General features: G+C 37.2%; 1 protein-coding gene across 11 annotated transcripts in view; it reads left to right on the top strand.

The window, feature by feature from the left end:
• The window catches only part of LOC105388453 (dachshund homolog 1), a 126,594-nt gene that overhangs the window by 5,621 nt on the left and 95,388 nt on the right, over positions 1-25,585 (top strand). For 7 of the 11 annotated variants that reach the window (XM_048624358.1, XM_048624364.1, XM_038119053.2 and 4 more), the window contains exon 2: positions 16,650-16,676. The exons of the other annotated variants lie outside the window; for them this stretch is intronic. In XM_048624358.1, the coding sequence (XP_048480315.1) occupies positions 16,650-16,676 (27 nt within the window). The remainder of the gene's footprint in view (positions 1-16,649; positions 16,677-25,585) is intronic. 11 annotated transcript variants of the gene reach the window in all.

Here is a 25,585-nt window from a genome sequence, read left to right as displayed (position 1 = left end):
AGTTCTGTTGTGTGAAGAAAGTAGGAATTCAATAGGCCTGTCATAGCGTAAATATCCCTCCCTCATAATGTTGGCAGGCATGTCTAAATTTATCTTAATCCCATTCTATAGGGAAATTCCGGGATAAAAAGTATTTATCCCGGAATTTCCCTGGGAAAGCCTAAGATATAGATAAAACGAAACTCGCGGTAAAAGATAGGCTAGTAGAAGATAAGATTCAAATTTCATTTCATGTAGAGTCAGTCAATTTACAAGATTACACTAAAGGCGAAACTATTTGTATATTTTAAACGCTACACACAGATAGGTACCAGAGAAGCATAACAATAGAACATAAAAAATAATTGAGTAAAGTAACTTTTTTCTGTTGTCGGTACATTGCCAGTTATCCGATTCAGATTAGCATCGGGTCTAGATCGACACAATGGGAGGAGGAAATACTAGAAAATGACGTTTTTGCTACCCCTCCCCGCAACAAACTATTACTAATTAGCATGGCACTCATGGCAGACGTATTGTTTCTAGTTTATTGTTCGTGTTAAGTTTTCTTGTGTTTTTGTTGTAATTATGATTGCCTATTAATTACTTTTCATCTTTTTACCGGAATTTTAGTTTATTTGCCAACTGACTTCATGGCATGGAATAGTACTTATTACTTCCATCTTTCATGAATACAAAATGACACAAAAGTAAGTAACATATATATTGTATGTTATGTATTGTCACATAAAATTTAAACTTTCTAAACATCTATTTAATGTGTGAAATAGGTGTTCATTTTGTATAAATATTTTTTAGATAGGCTTTGTGCATCGATTGGAAACAATTATAATATTTAAGTAGGTAATTAATCAAACATAATACACAGAAAACTTTTAGTTGTGCACAATCTGCAAGAGATTAACATACCTATACAATAGCCGTAATTTTTAATTGACTTCAGAATTAGCTCATGGGAAGATGGATGCACGTCTACAATGGCAAAAGTATCAATTTATATTGTAATAATCGTGCGAACTCCTTCTTGTATTCCAACACCCTATGACATGATGTCTTTATCGGGTATCAATTTCTAACTAAGAATGTAGAGATAAAATAAAATTGAAAATGCATATAAAACGTAAGGCTCGATTTCACCTACCTACATATACGAGATCTTTTAGATTTTTAGATTTGCAAAATTTTAGAGGCAAATTGGGCGTCTGTTTCTTAATTATTTATTTGCAGTCTTCTAAGAACTTATCTTATAAATTTCTCTTCGTCTAACTTATCAGTGTGATTGGTTTCCGGAACTATAATTATCTCAAAAGCTCCGAATAACTTTGTTTCCCTTATTTTCTAAATCTTCTAATGATTACGAATGTCCAGAGGTCGGATGCTGTTGTTTATTTGCTAAAGGCCGCCTAAATCTATTTTGTTGGTTTTTAATTCCACTCTGAATCGCAGTCTATATTATAAAATCGACATGAGAAATACAATCTAAAAATGAAAACCATCAAACCACAACAAAGTTATAGAAACAAAAATTCGAAATGGATGCTACAAAGTTAGCTATAGAGATAACAACTACTTAATACCTTATGTTAGGTCCTCGTTAGCGTTTGATATACGCATACGGCACAGGATAATAAATATGAAACAAAAAATTCGCAACATTATAAAAATAATCAATAAAGGAGAGTAGGAGCCATATAATACAACTTAGCGTTTCAACTCAAGAACTATTGACTGGCGTGGGTAGAAATGATTAATAACAATACAAGACTACAACCAAAAATACAATAACAACCATATATAATATTTTTCTAATTAATTTAATAAAAACTAATGATAAAATACCTATTAATACTTAACGATATTTTCACTTTGTATAGTATAAGGACCTATGTATAATGTGTTATTTTGCCAGTTTAACAGTCTAATTGAATTTTCAGAGATAAAATAACAATTAACTAGCATTTTTTAACATTGCTTTTTTCACCTATTTAAATACATCAATAACAGAACGGCCTCATCTACCTTCCATCTTTGTAGAGAAGAGACATTGTTGCCCAAATGAAAACAAATAAAAACCGAGTCCGCCACGGTTTTATGACTGAGCTGATTACGATACGATTGCGATGGAAGTATTCGAACCATTTAGACAGACATAAAACTTTATATACTTTCGTTACAAATATGAAGCCGTATAGTAGCCGATTCGCCTTTTAAAAGATGAATATTTTTTACTGATTCTTTAATTGATATTAAATACTTATAGCATTAAGTCCAACCTTTGTACATTTTGGTTGATGTGTTTATTTGTACAATAAAAATAGCCATAAATAAAATGAATATACAGCTTGGGCTCGTTGTTTAGATAGGTATTTGAATTAAGTACTACTTACTATAAAATAGGTAAAACTTTAAAGAAGTAAAGTCCATTTGTATTAAGTATTTTGATTTAGAGTTTGATTGGTAGGAGTAGGAATAAGAGATTGTCTTATTTTTACTTGTAACTCGTATGGGAAAACTCGCTGGCAAAAGCTAGTTAAACAAAATTCATGGAATCTCGCTATATTCGTTGCAAGTCGTATTCCGATTAAGCATAATTTACAGCCGATATAAACACACTCCGATTCGACTTCGGACACATTTAAAATAATTATTATCAACACTGCAACATTGTTTCCACTTTAATGGTTCCAATGGCTATATAAATCTAATCTTTTTACTGCTCAAGTAGTAATTGCATTCACATTTTTTATTATCTTAATAAATCGCCACGGAGGAATGTTGATTGGAGGTGCACTAGTGTTTGCGAGTAAATTATCGATTCCGCGTTCGCGGAGGAGAATCGATAAAGGTCCAGATGTACAAAAATGGGACATCGATTTGCCCCACATTTCGTCCGCGCGAGGGTAACGCTCGCGATAAGGGATAGTGCCCCCTGCGCCGGGCGCCCCCCTTCCCCCTATAATATTTGCCGCCCCCAGCCGTACTTACGCCCCTCAGTATTTACGGGCTAGAGAAAAACAAGGGCACTCGAAACGTTCGGAAGGTGCAACGTAGATTTTAATCCTTTCTGATGTTTTATGATTGATGGCGGATTTTGAATCGGCGTCGAGTTGAATTTGATGGATCCATCTGCGCACCGCCGCCGCCGCCGCCGTGCAGACGTGCGGATGGATTTCTTTATCGTAATGTTCCAGTGTAATGTTTTGCGGATGACGTCATCGTTTCACGGAGTATTGGAGAGATACTCGAGTAAGTTCGCACGACTGCATAATTCGACTTTACAACGCACGGCATATGGTCGGACTTAGTTTGTCTGTAAGCTTTATAGTATTACTTTAATTGTGTCCGCTGGTACAACCTACGTACAATACACAGGTGTACCTATGTACCCTTTCGTAACATTCACAATACAATTTTGAGTTGAAGTGTAGCACTCGTGTGTCTCCGAGTGAGTGTCAGTGTCGCTCGGCCATGGATCGTGGAATCGCATACAAAAGCGGATCGTGACCGCGCAAAGCTCGCGTCTTATTTTTTCTCATTTACGTTGAAAATGTACTTCTTCCCTACTCGCTGCTAGTCTCACTGTTATAAACTTTTAATTGTTTCACTGAGGCCGGCCCACACATGGCGTGTCCTATAACTCAGTACTTACATTACCTCGGTAAAATCTCATGCACCTTTCAACTATTAATTGATGTTGTTAAACTGTAAACTCCAAAGATACGTATTCATTTTAGATCGCCGTTGGCGCCATCACACGTCAATCAATGGTTAAGATAAATAAATTTCAATAGATTAAAAAATCAGAGGAACTAGGCCGCTTTCAAAGTTGTCTGGTGAATGCTTAATGCGGTGATGTCTGTCGATACCGACTCGTGCCGACCCATAGTGTCCGCTCTCGGCTCTACGATACATTCGAAATTAAATAAACGCAATCCATTATGATGATGAAAAATAAAAGAGCTGCCAAGAGTGTTTTTATATCAATGTGGCTTACTTGTCTAAGAAATGTGGTGGTAGTAATTAAAATTTACTATCAATATTACTTTTCCGGTTTTATAATGCCACAGTTAGTAGAGTTAATAGGAACTGGTATGTTAATTATATAAAATGTACAACTTAGCATGTATCTTCGCACATAATATTTAATATGATTTGTACAATTGAAAATCATCTCTACCTAGAAAATATACAAGAAACAAAACAGTCACTGCAACCCACGGACAACGCCTTGGCCTACCTGAAAAAAAAACGAATAATTTATACGAAATACAAGGGTTTTTGGCTATCCGTGTAATGTAGAGGAAATTAAGTTTGGAGGATTGAAACTAGTCATTGTTCTTTTAATTGCGGTCAATTTGAGGCGTTCTAGTCGAAATGTGCCGATCATGGCACACAAATCATGGCCACCACACGGTCAGGGCTCGGCATAGGGTGTTACTCAGGGTGCTAGCCCAAAACTAATTGCAATTAATTATATTAAGCATTTTATTATTTAAATTAGGTATAATTGTACCTTAGTCTGGCGATAACATGTTTTATGGAAAACTATTCAAGGAAGTTCTTGTAGGTCTAGGTTTAAAATAAGTTGAAACAAATATAATGTTCTCTATTAACCACCCGTGGCACAACCCTAGGGAGCACCTTGCCCCGCACGTGTTTTATTATTAATTCCATTGGAAATATCATTAAAGATATCAAAGAAAGGGTTGCACAGTGGGCCGAGCGCCGCCGCCGCTGACTCGCACAAAACGCTCTATCTGCATATCCCTGTGATTGATGCTCCCTGTAATTATTTAGACGCGCTAATAACACCACTGGGCACGGCCACTTTGTTTTTGACGACTCAAGACAAATGAAATGAGAAATTCTATCGCACTCCTCTTAATAGACCTTATTGCTTTCTGATGTTTTGTTGATTGAAGCAAAAATTAATGCTCGCGAAACCAATTTGTTGTTTCTCGTTTTTGGATGCAATGTTTAATTGTTGGTTACAGTTCGCGAAATGGAAATAAATGCTCAGCAGAAATGCTTTCTGTCATACATATCAAATCTGTGTTCGCATACAGACAGACAGTTGTATGGAAACCACGCCCGATCGTAAATACGAACACTTTGTTCGGAAGCCACACCCTTTTCTACGCATTTTCATAATAGTAGCGTATCGTGAATTTATTTACATAAATGCCCACTACGTACAGATTGTCTTTATGTGTTCTGTGCGTGACCCCCGGCTGGTGAGTTGGAATATTAACGAAAGTAGTCGAAAAAAAGCTATTATGTTAATAGAACGGTTTGAAGTAAATCGAAACTGGCGTAAAACGATGTCAAGAAAGGAATAATAAATCTTGCTTGTTTTAGTATTTGGACTACATAATTCGTTACATAAATAATCGTAGCGTGACTCGATTAACCAAATAATATTTGACGTTACAATTTTACACAACGTTATATTTTTTTACCATATGGCCGTTGGCGTTTTATTAATATTAAGTATTGTAACATTTGATAAAAAAGAAATATAAAATTGGTATCCATTGAGATCTCCGATATGAATACGTTATGATATACATTATTACATTTAATAACAAACGGGTGTTGAGAGGAATATGCTTACGTCACATTGGAAAGGGAACCAAATAATAGAGTTCTCGGGGAACGTTTAGCGAACCCTTGAAAATTGAAATAAAAAACAACCATTTCAGATGTAACAGCGATATGATTTTGCACTTTTGATTTTTTGTATTTGCACCCGTGTTTTTAAACATTGTGCGGGAGATAGAGTTGGGAATCGATTCGACATGACGAGCACTGTGGGCTAAATTCTAGTTTCATGCATTTTTATATTACGTTTTTTTTATCTAATTAACTCATTCAAGTCAAACCTATAATTTGAACGAAAATTAAGGAAGTGATGCTGATAGCTATAGCTACGTTTTAAATACTTATACCAACACATATCGTAATATAGTACTTAATCATTGATAAAATGAACAAAAATAGTACGTAAATAACTAATTATTTGCTATCATTTAAATTGGTAAATTTTGCACCAGTTCTATCCGTTTTATATCAACAGCACAACGCAGCAGTCGGCTCCTACTCCTACCCCAGCTTTAGTTCAAGTAGCGTAATAACTGATCGCACACAACACACAACCGACTGATAATGGCAACACAGGACATGCAAATGGCAATGATACTTAGCTGGTTACTGGTTCACTATGTGAGCTGCACAAAGCTACGATAAATAACCAAAAATGTGAAGACATTTTAATACCGATCGAAGGACAGAAATATGAGAGCGCCTAAGATTCAACAAATTCCAAAGCTACCCTAAGCAGATTGGCATTTAAAAACTCAATTTATTTTAATTTTATTTTCTCAATTAAACGTATTGTAGACCCCCGAAAGAACTCGAAAAATTCGGACATTCGGACCGTGGCCCCTTTAATCGTAAGAATGTGATAAATTAAATAAATGAACAGCGGCCCGGAAGAAATCCAACCCCTGCTTGGCCGCCATTTTTATATGGAAATGCCGATCTCTTGTTTTTGGGATGTAATTGAGTCATTTCTCGAGTTAATTGTTAATTTGATTTTTATTCAGCAAGGAGGATGAGGTTGTAGACATTCCTCACAAATTGCGTTTTTTAATTGAAATCATGAGACTATGTGGCGGAATCAGTTACAGGATGGTTAATTGGTAATTCCTAGCAAAACACGTCGTGAACCATTGTGTGCTCTATGTGTCTTATTTCTCATTAAAATTCCTAGTTTACAAACACATTGCTAGGAATCAAATGTGGCATTGTGCATTCAATGTGCACGTACAGACTATACGTGCATTACAAAGCCTAGGCATTTCTAGTAATTGATGGAAGTGTCGCGTGACGCCTCGTTACCTGTTTGCTACTAACATGTACGTAGTTACTAATAATAATAAGTAATTTTCACATATGGATAAGTGAGCATTGGTTTTCTTCGCTGATTATGTTTCTTACATTAGTATTAGCAGTTGATGAGGTATCGTCTGCAGTTACATATGTATGAGTGGCCTCAGATTCTCTGCCTGTGGGTGGTCGCTGCGTACATACATAATAATTATAATTTGCACGTTGTATTATGCATCAACACTCTGACTTTACTACATATTCGTTTTTATTACATTGGACTAGGTTAATCAGTAAGGATATACATAAGTGTCAATTTTCATAGTACTAAAGTAAATTAAGTCATTCGCGTTTGTGCACTGCGTTGCAAATGTTAATAAAAACACAGTTTTCATGTCAATACTACATAGTACTGAAATTAATATTAAAAAGGCTGTTAATGCTGCAAGTTGATTGAGTTGTTTATAACTTTATGTGGTTCAATTTTTATTGCGCAGACGCACGACAATGAAGCCCAATGCAAGAGGGTTACTCTATACTGATGAAAAACGAACGAACGAGAGCTGCCCTGCAATCGAGACTCTAATTGTATTAAAGATAGAGTCGTGGCTCGCGCAGCAGCGTTCCGAAACAGATTTTGGTTATATAGAGTGACCCCCCAGAACTCGCTACCTTCGACAGTTAACCAATTAAGAAATAACCGACATACCTGGCGTTTTGTTCTTATTGTTACTTAGATACTGTTTCTGCTCGTAATTGGACCTATTACTTTGCTTTATAAACATTGTTTGCCAGCACCAGTTACTATTTGTCTTTGTCGAGGTGGCGGACACTAGGCTACCGATTCATAAATATAATTTACATTATACAACACTTTCTTTCTTTCTATTAATGATACTTAATTGTAGTTTTAATCATTTGTATCACACCAAATTAGGCCACCTTCAACAGGCTTCTGTTTGAGGCTCTCAACTACTACAGTTCAAGTACTTGATGTAATAAGGTGTAAACACAATCTCGATGGAAGTGAGCAAACAAGATTATACAACATCCTGCGATGCCGGTGGCCCTCTGTGTGTCTAATCCGTGTGTTGCGGCCCTTATCGCCCCGTTTATTAGCAGGACAAAACCGATATGAATTATTACCGGCCTCACTTGTTCACAGATACAGCTTTCTGATTTATTTGATAATCTATGTCTCCTTTGACTAATCCTCTTGTTCACAGTTTATCTTGCTCACTTGATCTTTGATACTTTCCGTTAAAACTATGGAATTTCTAAGGTATGGATTGATGATGTTTCAATTTAATCACATTAATGAGTATTAGCCTCAGCCTCATTGTCATAGCTTAAATAACAGGACACGTTACAGCAGCTATCTTAAACTTAGAAACTGAATGAATAAAAGTTACTTCATTCATAAAAGAGATAACAGTTTCACAATATCTCGCTAGCAAGATAAATGAGCAGTGCTGCACCTCTTTCAAAGTTCACATCAAGTCAAACTGCAGTGAGCTGAGCGTGAAAAGGCGTGTCTATTGCATGCGACAAGGTTCCATGTCGTGAGGGAGCTAAGATGTTTGCTCTAGAAATAGTTGTCTGTGATACCATAATACAACTTCCGTGTTAAGTCGAGATAATATTTAGGAGACTCCTTGTCTGCTCCGGATGTAATACTAACTATATTTAATGTTATATATTTTCTCCTTTACATACATCTACAGAAAATTCTTCTTTGGCTATATTTATACAATGTCCATGTTAATCAGTTTAAAATTTTCCTCATTAGGTAGGTACTTAGTAAATTTACTGTTCAAAATGAAGTGTTTGATTGTTGCTCATTCGGTTATACATATTTATGAACTTCACACAAAAACACATCCGATGAGTCTAAAGCAGTGGTTTTCAACCTTTTTCGTGATGCGACCCCTCTGGCAGAAAAAAAATATTTCGCGACCCCCTTGATCCTTCGGTTTTTTATCCAATATTCATTCCATACGACGTTTTTGTGGTCGCCATGATTAGGATTCGCATATAAGTACAAAATGAAAATCATCGCAGCAAAAGACAAAATACACGTTTAAAAAAAATCTTGTAGTCGTCGTCGATTCCGTCGACAAAATCTTTTACTGAAGAAGTCGTTTGTGAGGTGAAGGTTATACTAAGGTGAAAACTACGCGTGCAGGATGCCACATCTAAGCCAAAAAAAACAGAATGTTAATTCGCGATAAAAAAACATTGTCCATAGTAAAAAAGTCACGTGACCAATAAAGATTCTATGGAAAATGACTTTTTTTTGCAACATGCTGTATAAGCCCGAAAATGAAATCAGAATTACCAGAATGTCAAAATTTATGAAAAAAAAAACATTCTCCATAATAAAAAGTCACGTGACCAACGAAGTTTCTATGTTGTTTTTTCATTTTTTTCGCCAATTTTGACATCCTGTCCTTACTTTCGGGCCTAGACACAACATCCTGCACACCCAGGCTTCGGCTTAGTATGAACCTTGTATAAGTACCTGGCATGAAAATGGTGTTAGATAATTTTAAAGAATAATTTGTGTAATTTTTCCGCATTAACGCGCGTCTTAGGATTTTATTTTTGTTTATAACATAAATTAAAATGTTTATGAGTAATTATTCTTTTTTATCTAACTGTAAGAGAATTTTAATAATGAATGTAATAATAGCAGCCTTATTGTTTTTTTTTACTAACGTAGGTACTCAATTTTTTCGTCCTCTGGCGACCCCCTACAGAAGCTTCGCGACCCCCCTGGGGGTCGCGACCCACAGGTTGAAAAACACTGGTCTAAAGTATCTGCGCTATCTCGGCAGATATCTCGAATGATGTCATGCGAAAAATTCATTACTTAACTACCTCTGTCTTAGTTACTTATGATTTTACAAATAGCCGACAAACTAACGCTTTTTGAGTGTAGATCTGCTTCGTATAAAAACGTGTCTAAGCTATCAAAATTTCTTTGATCACACACTGGTGCACTGTGCAACACGGCAGGAAATGCAATTACTTGCCAAGTATTCACCCACGATACCTTTGCGTCGCTCAGCCGTGTAACTTCTTATCTCGCTTGCATGTTTTTTCAATATGCAATCTAAGACAATCGTGCCTTCTATCTGAACATCAGCATTCTTCGCCATTTTTATTCAACGCCAACGGCTTTTAATTATTGTGCATTTTCGTAACTAGCTTCTGCAGTTTACGTGTCAATTCTAAAGTGAGTTACGTAGCTTAGTTATTAGGGTTCCTTTGCTAGATTGGGTATATTAAGTTTTTATTTAATTAATATTACAGTGGATGGTCTTAAGGTTTCATGTTATCATGCCCAGTGTATCGTGCCATCATATTCCATGATTTACATTTATACAGCATACATATTTGAGAATGATGACAAGAACAGTTTATATCGGTCAAAATTTAATAAAAAACTTATAAGCGTTCAGAACCAGCTTGGCCAAATTCGCGTGAGTAATATTAATTAGTAAGTAAATGATTAATTGATAATCACATCAAGTACATATTATTGAATTATGTTGGAATTATTAATTATTTGCAGTGAGGCAGTACCATTATTAATTTTACTGCTGATCTTATCAATTGTAGTTTATTTGAAAGCAATCAGGTAGATTTTCCTCTTTCATTATTATAAGTAATTTAGATGTAAATAAAAGTTCTCACTATTTATTCTTTACGCTGATGAAATGATATAAATATAAATTATCACTAAGAAGTTGTAATTATTTGTTCTCTCAATATTATTTTCACACTTCCTCGCTTTTAAACTGTAGAAAGTACCATAAATGATAATTTACAACCTAAGAGTGAGAATCGTTTGCTTGCACAGTGATATCGTGGTCGAATGCAGCCAAGTATAAACCATGACATCATATTTTTATCTGTCGACGTGCAAATCGTTTCACGAATTTTGCAATTTCCCCAATTTCATGAAACTGTTTCCCCCGTATTTAGTTGATGTCTTAATGATATTGTGGCACTGATGTATGCAGACCGGAAGTAGTGAGGCAGCTACCGGCCGACCGACGGACACAACGAATTATCTGACTAAGGCTTTTTGAATGGTATTCCTCAGTTTTGGTGTGTGGATTTTCGTTGGGTATTTTACCATCGTTATGTTGCTTCCGATCTGAAATTGTGGTGTTGGTTATTATGATTTTTGACAACCAAGTTATTTATTTCTTGTCTCGATTTTCTTCAAGGATATAAATTATGTGAAAGAAAGCCTTCACTCCCCATATATCTACAATTCAGTACTTAATATTTTTCAGCTATATAGATGACATTATCGTCAACAGGTTCTCTTTTTCAACTGTTGTGTAGAATAATGTTTCCTATGTGTTCTTATTTATCTTTAACTTATGGTGAACAGATCATCCTTGATTTTAAAAAAAAGTAAGGCAACAATCCACTGTCTCACTTCACACACTAACGCAAGTCACAACAGACCACTACCACTTCATCACTATTGACTCTACCTCGCGTGTTGCACTAACTAACTATATCGAAAAGCTAAAATTGTAGCCAGTCGTTTACCAGCGCAATTCTCTTTTATGGGCCCCGTTTACGGTATCAGTTGTGTGTGACGGTTTTATAAGTTTTGCCTTTTAAATTATTTTTTTGCTATTACTTTGTCAATGCCCGTAAAATGGCAAGGCCCGCCTCTTATTACATTGGGACTAACATAACACTCTGGCGAAAAGTGGGTTCAGCAATGCACCTCTGCCTACCCAGCAAGGGAGTACATTAGTAAAAGGCGTGTTTTTTTTTTACTTTGTCACCTTTCCCATCGATATAAGCGAGGCAAATGGGTTGAATAGACAGTACCATATTTGAGAAAATTAGTTTTTTATGTGCCTTGGTCGCTGCTATGGTTTTTACAGCAATAAGATACCAACGTAGCGCCGTATATGAATGTGAACCTAAATGTAAACAGTGTAACCTGGATGTCATATATAAATTAGGTGAAGTGGCCTGGCAGCGACCGGCAGTGTCCATTTCAATGATTTGCAAGTAAACTAGTTGTGGAACAAGACAAGCATCTTCCTTAAACAGAACTCTCAGTGGCCGGAACATAACTCGTGAGCACGCATTCTTGCCCCAAGGTGCCCGCTCCCGTGCCGCCAGCCCCGCGCCAAACCGATCAATACTGCCCACTGCACTTAATGCCTTTCTCTTCTACACTCCCCATACCTTCCAGTATAAACTCTGCTTCATAACAGACGTAAGTGAGGCAGTTATTAGAGACGGTTTTAGAGTAGTAGGTTATTGTTCTCTTACAAGTTGCATTTACATTTCATTTCGCATCGATATTGAGTCGGTTGTAATGCGAGCGGTTATTTCTCAATTTATTTAGTTTAAATTACGAATTATGTTCGGTTGCTACACTGTTGATAGAGATAAAATTTTGTTGAATAGTGCCTATTTACTGGGTGCAGTTTTACATGGCAATGAAAGTGGGGAATTTACAATAAAATAAGGGTATGTTTTATGAAAAGTTTTTTTCATAAGTATATTTTTATATTTTTATAAGTATTTTTTTACTGTTTTCAGTAACACAATATTGTTTTAATTGCACGATAAATAAACAAAGACCACAATTTGTCAAGTTTTTTCCGCGTAACGCAGCAAGAAAGCTGTAGTCCGATTAATCATTTAAGTAAAAAAGTTTTCCCTTTTAATTAGAGGTAGGCGAGAAATTTAATCTCCAGCATAGGATTAAACCAACACGGAACAAGGACATAATTCTCCCAAGTGTTATAAATAATAAAAATACAGGAGCTTGGCCTCAGAACATTTCTGAGGAAGGGGTGAGAGGGTAGCGTCTTAAGGTTGTAGAGCACTGGGAGATATAATATTTTGTAATACATGTATCTTTGGTATTTTGCTATTTTTAAGTAGCATGAGATCATCATGACGTAGTTAATACATTTCATTTCAAAACTGAAATTCTGGCACATTGGGTATTAGAAAATAATTTCAATGCTTATAAATAGCAGCTGATTGTTAAACCTAGTAACCTACTAATAATAATATAGCTACTTATAATATTTAAACATAGTAGAACAAAGTCCGAGTAGCAATCGAAGATGTACTAAGAAGCAATGCTCTAATTGGGTTGTTTGTTTTCCGAGATCGCGAGTGAAGGGTAGGTAATGCCCCCCCCCCCCCCCCCCCAGGGATAAAAGTGCAATTATTTTCCCGAAAAACGGTTTTAACGGCTCCGTCAAAAGTTTGTTTTGGGCAGGTGCGGTAAAGGTTACAGCTACTTAGCTACCTTGTTGCTTTTATAGGGACCTAATTTCTTTGTACAAAATTTTGTTAGAATGAGACATTTCGAGGTATCATGATTCTCGGTTTGGAAATACAGGCCTTTATGCTTTTTTGTATATTTGACGGTCGAATGGCGTAGTGGTTAGTGGCCCTGACTGCTATGCCGAAGACCCCGGGTTCGATTCCCGGCCGGGGCAGATATTTGTTTAAAGACAAATATTTGCACTCGGGTCTTGGATGATGATATTTATATTTAATATTTATCTATTTACGTATTTGTGTAGATATATCAGCTGTCCGATACCCATAACACAGGCTCTGCCTAGCTTGGGGTCGGATGGCCGTGTGTGAGATGTCCCCACATATTTATATTATATTTATATCTCCCAGATCTTCGATATTAAACTATATGACAATTAATTTAATTAAATAGCAAGTAGGTTCCTAATCTTTAATTAAGTTATTTTTGAGAAAATAATGAAAATCGTCATAACTTGAGAAGGAACGCGGTAGCGAATCGTAATTAATAAAATAACTGAGTCAATTTGATTTACAAGTGGGGAGTTCAGTTCATTCTGCACATTTAAATTTTAATTGAGAGCTTTAGATTTTGCGCTTTCAAATGGATATTTATAATATTTGTATCTAAGTGCAAATTATGAAATAATTTTAAGTACTTTAAGTCTCATAGTTTTAAGTGATTACCTAACTACCTATTCATAAATTTTCAGTGTTATGTAGAAGGTACATTTTGAATGATTACAAACACCTCAATAAAAATGGCCTTTTTATAGTAAAAAAACTATTTTCCTGAAATCCATCGTCTCACTTAGGTACAATACAAGAAACTCATGCAGACAAGATCTCTTGCATTATATTCCAGTGTACCTAAAGTTACAAATGTTTAAACCTAGTACTTACTGTAAATACCGTGCATTACACATTAGTACAATAAAAGCTAGTCTAGGAAGTGGAAAGATCCCCGGGCTAGACTCAGACCCCCACATCCCGGCGACACTTCAATTGGGTGTTTAGCCTACAACGTATCAATCTAATGCAGGCCTGTCAAATCTAATTTATACGAGTATATCTCGCACGCTCCTATGAATTGATTGGACCCTCTCCGATTTTATCTATTAGCGTCGTTGTTGATAGTTGAATTGGATGTATACGATAAACAACACCCCTAATTTTAAACTGCATTAAAATGAGTAAAAACTAGAGACTTATATTTGACCGTATGTATACTCAATTGACATAAGAAAGCAAATTCAGAAGGTAATAAAGCTTTTGATTTATAGTTATCTAAAACATTCTTCAAAACAACAATTAACAAATGTTCGGAGGAAACACAAACAGATTGAATCGGAGTCTGCCAAGGATTCCACATCAAAAGAAATTCGAATGTTTGTGGTCAATTTATTTACTAGTGATTCGTTACGGCTGGGGCGGATACTTGCTCCGATGATAAATTGAACATCGTTGCTCATTTTCTTCAAAATCTTGACAGTCAAATAACATAAAATCGACTCTAAAGTTCTGGGAATAAAGAAGGGAATGCGAATGATTCATATAAAGTGCATTCTGAAGTGTCTCGAAGAGAGAGAACCGTAAAAGTGAACTTTAAAATAATGAAATTAGAATCTATTTAGCCGTTGATTGCGATCTTCATTCGGGTGTGGGATCCAGAATGACACTCAGACTGACAAATGATTACCAGTCACAGTTCAACAGTTAATTTGTATGTAAATATGATTTTTATTGTATTTTTTCTACATTCTTCAGTGTACCAATGATCGAAGTAATAATTTTTGTTTTCGAATCGAATTAGCTGATGCGTAAGCCTAAACTAAATTCTAAGGGACATATTTTTACGAAGTCAACAAAAGCATTCAATACAAGGGAAAATAAATGCTAAATTGCACTCATTTACTGGGTCGCGACGATCAATCATGGCGGCCAAGTCATCAGCCAGTTCAAATGTCAAACGAACCTAGGGTGGCGATAAAAAAGAAAAACCAAGTTGCTATTATTAAAAAACTGACTGTAACTGTATTTCCATTGTAGATTGCCGATTCGGCATTATTAACTGACTTGCATATTTTTTTGTGTTCTAATATTGATAGATTGGCTTTTTCGAGTACGTGACTTTTATTTTGGCTGTGTGTGTGCCTATAAGTATTCATATTATAAGTGCCCCGATTACAATATCTACGTTTTTATTTGTGTCAAAATACCTGTAGCAAAACGATAGTCATCAGCTCGCGTTCACACGCCAAGCGGAACGTATTGTCTGAACTAGTAAACCACTTCATTAATAATGTGATTCTTTTTTTCTATTGCCTATATTCCATTTTCAAACATTCCAATCTATTCCACGTCTTCATTGCTGTTTCAATCATTTTCTTTTAATCACTTAAGTTGAGTATTACCTACTTATAGATACTTACTGTTAAAAGAATTGGATTCAGTATTACGGAATTGATTTGCGTTAATTTTTACGATTGAGTTTGCGTGATGTGTTCCGGTAATAATCCAATAAATTTGTCCATTGGGAAGGGCCTCATATTGTAATGACTCAATATTAATAGACTTTATTGGTTGATTTGATCAATATTAAGTATATTTCTGTTTTGAACTTTCTAGTTGATTGAATCGTGTGGATTATGATTACATACTAATCATCTAAAGAGTAAATGTAATTAGTCCTACATACATCTCAGTGTATTTAAGTATCCATTTGTAATTAATTCTAACTTTCAATATCTTTACAAACATACGTAGCTAACGTAACATAATATGATCTAGTTTCGTTCGGTAAACGTTCATTCATGTTGTCCATGGCTCCCGATTGCTGAGGATGTTTGCTAGACTACTATTTGCAATTAATTTATTGTTACATTTAAAATCGATTTAATCGTCGTGTTCGACATCAGCGCTCGCGTGCGAACGCTCCATATCACCGACTGCGCCGGCCTCAGTACCCCATATTTTAACAACTGTCCTAATACATCTTGCAATGTTGTTTTTAACTGTTTTGACCCTAGTTATGTTTGTTCTTTTTAGCATGTTTACTTTTAATTTCTGTAATTCATTTTTTGCCGCTGCTCGTTTTTATTTAGGTTCAAGTTGAACCTTTTTGTTTCCATCTGCAATGGCTTCGATCCCATCATTTGATTTGGTTTGTGGGTTCCGTAGTGTATTAAGACATCCCGTATAAAATTAATTTAAGTTGAACGTGATCGAACTGATCTGAGGTAGATTCAGTGCAGCGGCTGCAGCGAGCGCTGAATGGGGGCGGGGCGTGCATGCTAGACGCTAGACCAAGACACTCGACTAATGCATGTAAATTTATCTGTGTAAACCGAACCGTGCTGTGAAATAGTACATCAAAATTTTTCAATATTCTTGAGTTATTCAACGAATTGGATCGATTTTTTTCTTCATTTCAGGTGCCTGTCAATGAAAGCGCCAGACAGGTATGTCGCTAGCTCGCTCGCACCACGCGTTCGGTTTCGCTCGTCCGGGTTCGGTCGCGTTCGGAAACGTTCGGGCCGGCTCGGCCGCGCTCGGCCGTCTGTCGGTCGCAGGCATGGGGGTAGCCTGGATGACCCCACGACACACCCGCAACGCAGGATTGATCACCACAGTATACGTATTCCAAAATTGCTTATCGATGTGTTATTTTTTTGTTTTTTATTAAATTCCAATATCCCACTAAAGTCATAAAACCAAAATTTGGCAGGTAGGTCCCATTTTATATCATATCCCCTCATAATGTAAAAATTTTGAGTTTAATTTGCTTTGATTGGTTCGTGAATTAGATTGGATTGTTTTGTATAAGTGGTGTGATACTTACTGTTTTACGTGTAATTTGATATATTGTGGGTGATTTTTTTGATGTCGTTGTTTTGGGTTTCTCCAGGTTACACCCTTGCTTTGACTGAATCATTAAAATCGAATCAATCACAGATAAATTTACAATATTACCTAGATGTCTTAGTATTTAATTATTTAGTCTAAAATTTCATTTTACCTAAATGCATGTAATTTTATTTTTGTTTTGCACCCGTAGTCTGCGCAGCATTGGGTATGTATTCTACGAGTTTCATACTAATAGTTGTTAATGTAACACAGCCACATAATGCGCAAACTGGTTCCCTATCTCTATCATTCGATTTGAAATGTGGATTGTCTCTAATTCCTCTATTAAAACCTCACGCACCGCTGCCAGCGCGAGTGCTGATCCAAATATTCAATGACAAATGCGTCGTCGTCATCAAATCGTAAAGGATTTAACGCCTCCGTTGGCTCGCTCCTTTTGTTGGCATCACAAAGCCGCCATCGAAATGTTTGATAAAACGTTGCACGGACGTTACAAAAAGAGACTGGTTGGCTACCGGAGCGGCGCCCCGCGGCGAGCGGCTTTCAGAGTGGTGCCACGCTGACACACCACAAAGGATACGCTGAACCACTAATGCTACGCTCCTGTGTTCAAACATCATTGGATCTATTTCCCGAGACTGCCTGTAATTGCTCCGCAAAGCATCTGTGTCAATTTCGTTTGTTGAGTCAGCATACTCCATTGTATTTTTTTACTGTTTATAGTTAACACAATGGTTTTCTAATAAATAATGTTCCAAATGAACCCGTGAAGGTGTTTATGGAGGAACGGCATCTAGAGAATGCCTATTATTATAATCCTTACCCAGTAGCTGCTTGAAGGAATTAAGATAAAAATAAGAGGGCGTCGTTTTAGTTTTATTTGGTTTTGATTTGGGACCGGATTAAGTATTCATACCCACCAGGACGTCATCTTAAATTACTTATGTCTTATTAGGAACTAATAATAATAAATATGTTGGTGATTATTTTAACTCATTTCACTCAATTATTTATAGTTCATCATCATCATCAGCCAATAATCATCCACTGCTGGACATAGGCCTCTCCCAAGGAGCGCCACAACACTCGGTCCTCGGCCTTCCTCATCCAACCACTACCCGCCACCCGCCTAAGGTCGTCAGTCCAGCGGGCAGGAGGGCGTCCCACGCTGCGTTTGCCTGTTCGTGGTCTCCACTCGAGAACTCGTCTACCCCAACGGTTATCGGTTCTTCGGCAGATATGACCAGCCCACTGCCACTTCAGCTTGCATATTTTGACAGCTATGTCGGTAACCTTAGTCCTCTGACGGATAACCTCATTTCTGATACGATCCATCAGAGAAACCCCAAGCATAGCTCTCTCCATAGCACGCTGAGCGACTTTAAATCGGTGGACCAGTCCTACCGTTATTTATAGATAGTTAGGTTTTTTTTAAAAAGCAGGTTTATGTAGGTATGTCCTAAAAATACATATTCTAAAAAAGAAAATAAAACCATAACATTTCGAACCCACCAAGAGCAATACAATTCGGAGATTTCTTTGAAACATAAACGGTTTTAGCAAAACAAACGGGCCCGGGGTGCGGCTGGGACACATTCTGACGCCTCTAAACTAACAAAGGCTGAATTCAAATAAACAGCAAATTGTTAACCCTTTGACCGCTCATGGGCAATTTTCACGTTGGAAAACGGCATGGAAATGATTTTGTATAAAAGGGTGTGGAGGGCAGTCGGCATGTTTGTTGTGAAATCACAGAAGGCGTCCGTCTGTGCTGTGGGCTCCATTGACTCTGTCCCTTTACTGTGCAAATTGTGTTGCCTTTGTTATATGCCGTGCTTGGCTGTTTCAACTTCCTACTATGTTATATTTGAAAATATAGTTATCTATACCTAAGTTACTTTACTTATTTAATAGCAAAATTAGTTCAGTTTGTTTGAATCGATAATCATAAAGTTGTATTCAATAATTGACTGGTTATAAATGTTCTCAGCATTCACTCAGACAAAACAAGACATGAACTAATAGTTCGTAGTTACTTATACGGTGAGTCTGAGAACGTTAATTACAGGGGTATTTAATGCATTCAAGTGTTCGCCTCGGATGTTTTCATCAAGCCCCGAAGGTGTGGTCACATCTCTTTCAATGTCAGTGACGACAGCTTTGATGTCGCCGCCCCGCCCCCGCCTCATCACGCCGAACTAAACAATAGGCATTCGCTTAACACCTCGCTCGACCACTCATTGTTTTCCAATGACACTGAGAGACGATTCGATGTAGATGGCGCTCAAAAATCATTGCTGGAAAATTCAATTGTTCATTCTAACCTCATAATTCGATTAGTTCCATCGGATGTGCATTTGAAGGTTATTATCAAATTTTGCTTTGGTCTACTTGAACTATCGACAATAGTTTTCATATCCGAAGTAATAATTTACCACAATTGTACATCACTAACGTATCGAGCACCAGCCCCTATTTCAGCGTGTGCATTGAAGACTCTAGTGTAATCAGGCTTGTTGCCAATTACGTCATGACTGGCCGGTACATTGGTCTGAGCACTAACCGTTCTCACCTAGTTGTGCACAAGGCGTGCTCACACTCAGGACGGACTTTCCCTCTCGGCGCTCGTCACGAGCCCTCCGCCCCTCCGTGACGCGACCGACTCCGGATACAGGAAACTAGTCAACTAGGTCACCAATATCACCCCACACTCGCCCCAACCGGGCAGCGAGCACACTTCAGAATGAATCTGGATCCAATGTTCAAAAGAATGTACTATGCAAAGTACTACAGATTGAAGAATTAAAAGCAACGTTGATATATACTTCAAAGCGAAGACAAATGTATCTATAAAATTAATTGGCGGGGTAATCGAAAACTCTGAAAGAATTTCTTCATCTCTGCTTTGGGGGAGCAAGAAACAAATCGGGGGCGGACATTGAATAATTCGATTTCCTTATTTGCCAATCAATAGCTTATGCTGAACTCAATATCGTCTCGATAACAGTATTTCATTTTGGAGATTGGATTGTAAAATAATAACTTCTATGTTAAGGCTCTTTTGAGTTAAATTTTCTTGATAACTTCAAGTCGAGAAGCCTGATCGCGTTTGTCTCTCTACTCCAGGTGCATCTGCGAAGTAACAAGATTTTGAGTAATTTCCGTTAAATAGTAGAGTATGGTTTTGCTCGGAGCCGCCGCCACCGAGACGGGCGATGGAGCGGCGGCAGACAGCATATTAGTAGATATAATTGCATTTGCTACTGAGCCCGCTGACGTTTCCTGCAGCGACTTTACCACTGGATATTACGGACAATCGAATTAACATCATAAACCACCCCAGGAAATAAGTTCCCTCTCAGAAATACATTTCAGTTGTTGATTGACTTCCGAACTTCGTAAACGATTTTGTGGTGTGCCTGCCATCTTCAGAATAAATATATTTCTTAACTGCCACTGCGAATAAGGTAAAGCCGAAGGAAAGAGAGTTTATTTCAGAAAAGAAAAAGTAAATATCCAAGCTTCAAATCCAATAAGCAGAGCACAGTATCTGATTAATTAAGAAAGAAACTCTGCGAAAATAAGCTCATATTAAATTTTCTCCGTAATAGTACTAGCTACTTATTTAATTCCGGATATAAAAATTTCTGTGATTGAGCCCCGTCAGGGCAGACGCAGGGGCGTGAATTCCAACAAAATTAGCACCAGGGGTCGAAATAAAAAAGCGAAAGAAAAATTTAATGAACAGGAAAATGCCCCTTTTTGCAGCTATTCCATCTATTTATCTACATCGGGATGCCCATTACCTTGCTAAGAGAAAAGTTTACATTTTTAATTTAATGATTCCACTTTGTGGAAGTTGGGCGGGCTTCGGCGAGATCTTAATTTGGGGATTTCTGAGGCGTCTCGTTTTGCAAATATTATTCCTTTAATAAGACCTCATGTTGAGGGGGTGGCTCGTCAACTCTGTGATTACGACTCTCCTAGCGAGCTTCATTTTGGACCTCGTCATTTTGATTGACGCTAATGAAATTCTTCCTTCTGTCTGTACTGTTTCCTTGTACTTGACAGTATAATTTCCACTGAGGCAGCTCACATGAAACATTTTGCAGCGTCTTAAAGTGTTTCTCTTTTTTAGGAGTGTCGTTGACGGTTGCGTCTGCTGTGAATTGCTTGGGGGCTCTGGTCCATAATGTAAATTTTCACTTGTGCTAATGTAATATGATGTTAGTGATGTTTGTCGTAAAGCGCGTGAAGTGCGTACGCAGCTGGCGCGGCTCAGCTGCGTAGAGGTCGTCCCGCTCTTAGCGGCTCTTTTAAAATTGAATATTTGATGTCGCACTCCCTCATGACGAATCCGCGGCTCACCGGAATAGCCCTCTTCTAACACGTAATTTTTTGAACGACTGTGTTAACAGCCGCGGCTTTCACTGATCCCGCTTTTTATGCGGTTGCAAATATTTTATAAAGCCATTGAGCAACCATTGCACTAGATGGTCTTATTAGTTTTTACTTTTATCATAGAGGTACCTACCGTTAGCGTTGTACTTTCGCTCTTTTTCCACTCAAAACCATTATTGCGGAACCATTGCATTGCCTCAATAGTAGAGCGACTTTGTAGTTTGACACAAAAACGCAGTAGTGGATTCACACGAACAAATATACAGAGATATTACATTTGTTATCAAAGTACTCGCATGGCACTCCAACGCTTTCATTAAATACAAATGTTACAGTTTACTTGCTTTCTAATAACATTGATAACGGACTTCAATAAAGGGTTTTATCATATCCGTATGGTATGAATCTAATTGCATGATATTACGTATGTTTGCATCTGCAAATTTAATATCATCCAATTAGATCTATACTATGATTGATTGTGACATGCGGTTTGTTTGACTCTTGATAAATAATGTTGTAGTTTAGAATGTACCTAGGTACCAATGCCATTCGATAGGATTTATAGGAGACCCAAATATTCCGGTTGAGTTTAATTTGTTTCATGTCAAAAACATATTCAGAATACTGATACATTATGATCAAACATTACGGTTCACAAACACCTATGCTACAAAGGTGGAAATTAGTACCATAATATTTTATATTACGTGATTAAAATTTGTTTTTTATCACTAATTTCTAAAGCCAGTATTTCAGAATGACGAGCTGAGTGAGTTTGTCGGCTCTCTATTATTACTGTACCGCTTTTACTAAACTCTGTATAGGTAATAAGGATATGATAAATAAATACCTTCCGAGAAACCCTCCAATTTGTCAAAATGTTGACCCTATTAAGTTATACGTCAGATGCTAAATTTACATCTAAATGATTGTGATAGAATGATAATTTTGGAAATTACTATTATTTTTATAAAAATTATAGCGAACGTCATCTATGGTAGAGTTTGGGAGGGGCCGAGTGTTTTATACAAAAACATCTGTTCTGTATTTTGTATGAGTTTTTTGTTATTTTAAAAGGAGACATGATGGATCAGTTTCAACACGTATTCGAATTCGTCGGTCCTTTTGTTGGAAGGTTTATGGTTTAGTAATGTGTTTCTTTGTTTGTTCAGTTCGGGTTATAGACGTTTTAATGCCAACAAAAAAGGAGCCATATTGAACTACTACTAATTAAAAAATTCACACAGCATCGTATTTCAATCGTAGATTTCTATAAAAATACGTCATACTTAGTTATAAACAGTTTAAATAGTACTGTAGTCTTTTGGTGCAGTAAAGGATTATTCAAGTATCCAACACTATTAATCTCTGAATGAATGTATAAAAGATTAAAATACAAATAAAAATGCAATTTAAAAACTCGGTTTACAGAAAAATCTTTTAAGAGGTGTATAATCTGCATGCATCTGCGCAACTTTTGTCAGACGCTAAGAGTTTCAAGTGCAGGCTTCTTTAAGAGCCACCGTTGCGTAATTTTAAAGAAATGGGATTTCGGGCAGATCTGTTGTCGGGTGGCTTTGCCGCGGTAATCTTATCTATGGCTAAAAAAAAGGTCGATTTGTCGTCGAGGTGTTGTCGAGATGCTATTAGACTTGTGGGAGTGTTGCCTGTTTTGTCTGACTCCATTTCAATGGCGTCAGTTTTTTCATTATTAGGGTTCCGTAGCCAAAATGGCAAAAACGGAACCCTTATAGTTTCGTCATGTCCGTCTGTCCGTCTGTCCGTCTCTCCGTCTGTCACAGCCGATTTACTCGGAAACTATAAGTACTACAGTGATGAAATTTGATGGGAATATGTGTTGTATGAACCGCTACAAAAATATGACACTAAATAGTAAAAAAAAGAATTGGGGGTGGGGCCCCCCATACATGTAACTGAGGGATGAAATTTTTTTTTTCGATGTACATGCCCGTGTGGGGTATCAATGGAAAGGTCTTTTAAAATGATATAAAGTTTTCTAAAAAACATTTTTCTTAAAGTGAACGGTTTTTGAGATATCAGCTCTCAAAGTCGTAAAAAGTATGTCCCCCCCCCTCTATTTTTATAACTACGAGGTATAAAATTCTAAAAAAAATAGAGGTGATGCATGCTAATTAACTCTTTCAACGATTTTTGGTTTGATCAAAGTATCTCTTATAGTTTTTGAGATAGGTTGATTTAAGCTACGGAACCCTTTGTGCGCGAGCCCGACTCGCACTTGGCCGGTTTTTTCATCATCCTTTATCTCTAAATCCGTTTTATTACGTATGGATGGTGCATGGTGTGTTCAGTCCCATCTTTGTCGGATTTTTGTCACTTTAAATATCATAAAGCATACCTCGTTGCAAATAGATTGTTTGTCTTGTTCGAACATCTACTAACGCAATTATCATACAGTTGCTGTGCTCCGAACAACTGATGACAATATTCATTAAGCTAACTAAGTTTCAGTGAGTGAGGGACCTTAATTTAATTGAAAACGTATCCATTTCGGTTCTCCAAACAAAATAATAAAGGCACATTTATATTGGTTACAATGGAACGAAAGTGTACTTCCATAAAGAAAAGTATAGAAAAAACTGAGCGGGAGTTTTGATTGATCACCGTCTCCACTTTCGGAGCTGTTTTTGTGTGAAATTAAAAACGCGAACTCCGCATGCGTTGGATTAAAAATGAATTTGCGTCGACCAATAAATAGCGAGACCCAACTTTTGTTACTGTCAAAAACAAATTTTACAACATTAATTTCATTTTTCAAAGTAGCGATGCCAATCGATGTTGTGGTTAATTAAAAAGTGAGTGTTGTAGGCCAGCTCTGTAGTAGATGCACCTTGTGCTTTGTGTAGAGCTACCTCTCGATCATTAGCGTCGCGCAGATGCGTGCGTGTGTAGTGATGGGAGGTGGTATACCTACTACATACACTCATAGTGGTCGAACCCTTCACGTGCATCTTTCATAACTCATTCATGAGAATATCGACCACTGAGACAGGTACTCTCAACAATACGACTGAGACGACCGACAGGGAAGCCGCAAGTTCTCCACAATCGAGTAATTAAAGCATCTATAATATATTAACATTATGCATACGAAATTCGTGGGAGACTTAGTCGAAATGTAACCCGAAGACGAAATGGAGGCGAGGGGAGTGAGATGAGCACTAACACCCAATACCGCAAAAGGTAAAGCGTAATGTTACGGCAGTTTGGAGCTTTATGAATGATCAAAATTGCACAGTCCACGTGTATAAAATACACTTTGCAAAGTAGATTTAAATTTTAATACGAAGGTTTCAGTCGAGGGTTGTACAAGTGAACGCTGGGTTAGGGTGGATGTTCTGACAAACCATCAACTAAAGTTCCTATTATTCTGAGTTTAATTGGTTAAAGTTCTTACTTTTGGAAAAAAAAATTAATCATGATTAGGTAAATTTATATGGTTTTGTCCTTATGTGCGTATGTAAAATTTAATGTTCTGATATAATATTTTATTATACTCATACGTAATAAATAGGTAATTATTCAAAATATCGTCCACAGTTTATGAGCTAAGATTTTGAAATTGCAAGGAAATAGAAAACACATAGGCTTATCTTGCTAAGTGGCGCCCCTCTCCGGATCTGGCTGAGGGCGTATCCAGTCCTGCCTTTCGGGGCAGTGTCTCAGGTGTCGACCGCGGCCGATTTCACAAGACAATGCTTAATAATTTCATTTCGCCATTACGGCGGCCATCTTTGTGAGTCGCAGAGCCACAGTTAGAAGGCATCGTCTTGCCCCGCACCCCCTCGACAATTTGCATTGAGATCCCGGCCACGTAGTCAGCCCTAACTGCTGTGCCACCTTCTCACTGTTGAATATATAATTTTGTTGCTTTTATTAGCGCTAACTTTGCGTGGGAATTGGCGATAGCCTTCCGCGGCGACTGTTTATTGTCGACGATAAGTTGCTAGATTTATTTTATAGTGGACCGTCGCAGACTTTGTCTTGTAAGGGTTGCAGCGCCCGACCGTTTTACGCGACTCCTGAGCCTTTTATAATGCCAATAAAGAAAGCCAATGCA

Source organism: Plutella xylostella, chromosome 12 (genome assembly GCF_932276165.1).
Source record: "Plutella xylostella chromosome 12, ilPluXylo3.1, whole genome shotgun sequence".
NCBI lineage: Eukaryota > Metazoa > Arthropoda > Insecta > Lepidoptera > Plutellidae > Plutella > Plutella xylostella.
Note: the sequence above shows the minus strand (reverse complement) of the source record. Positions and strands in the feature narration are given on the sequence as shown.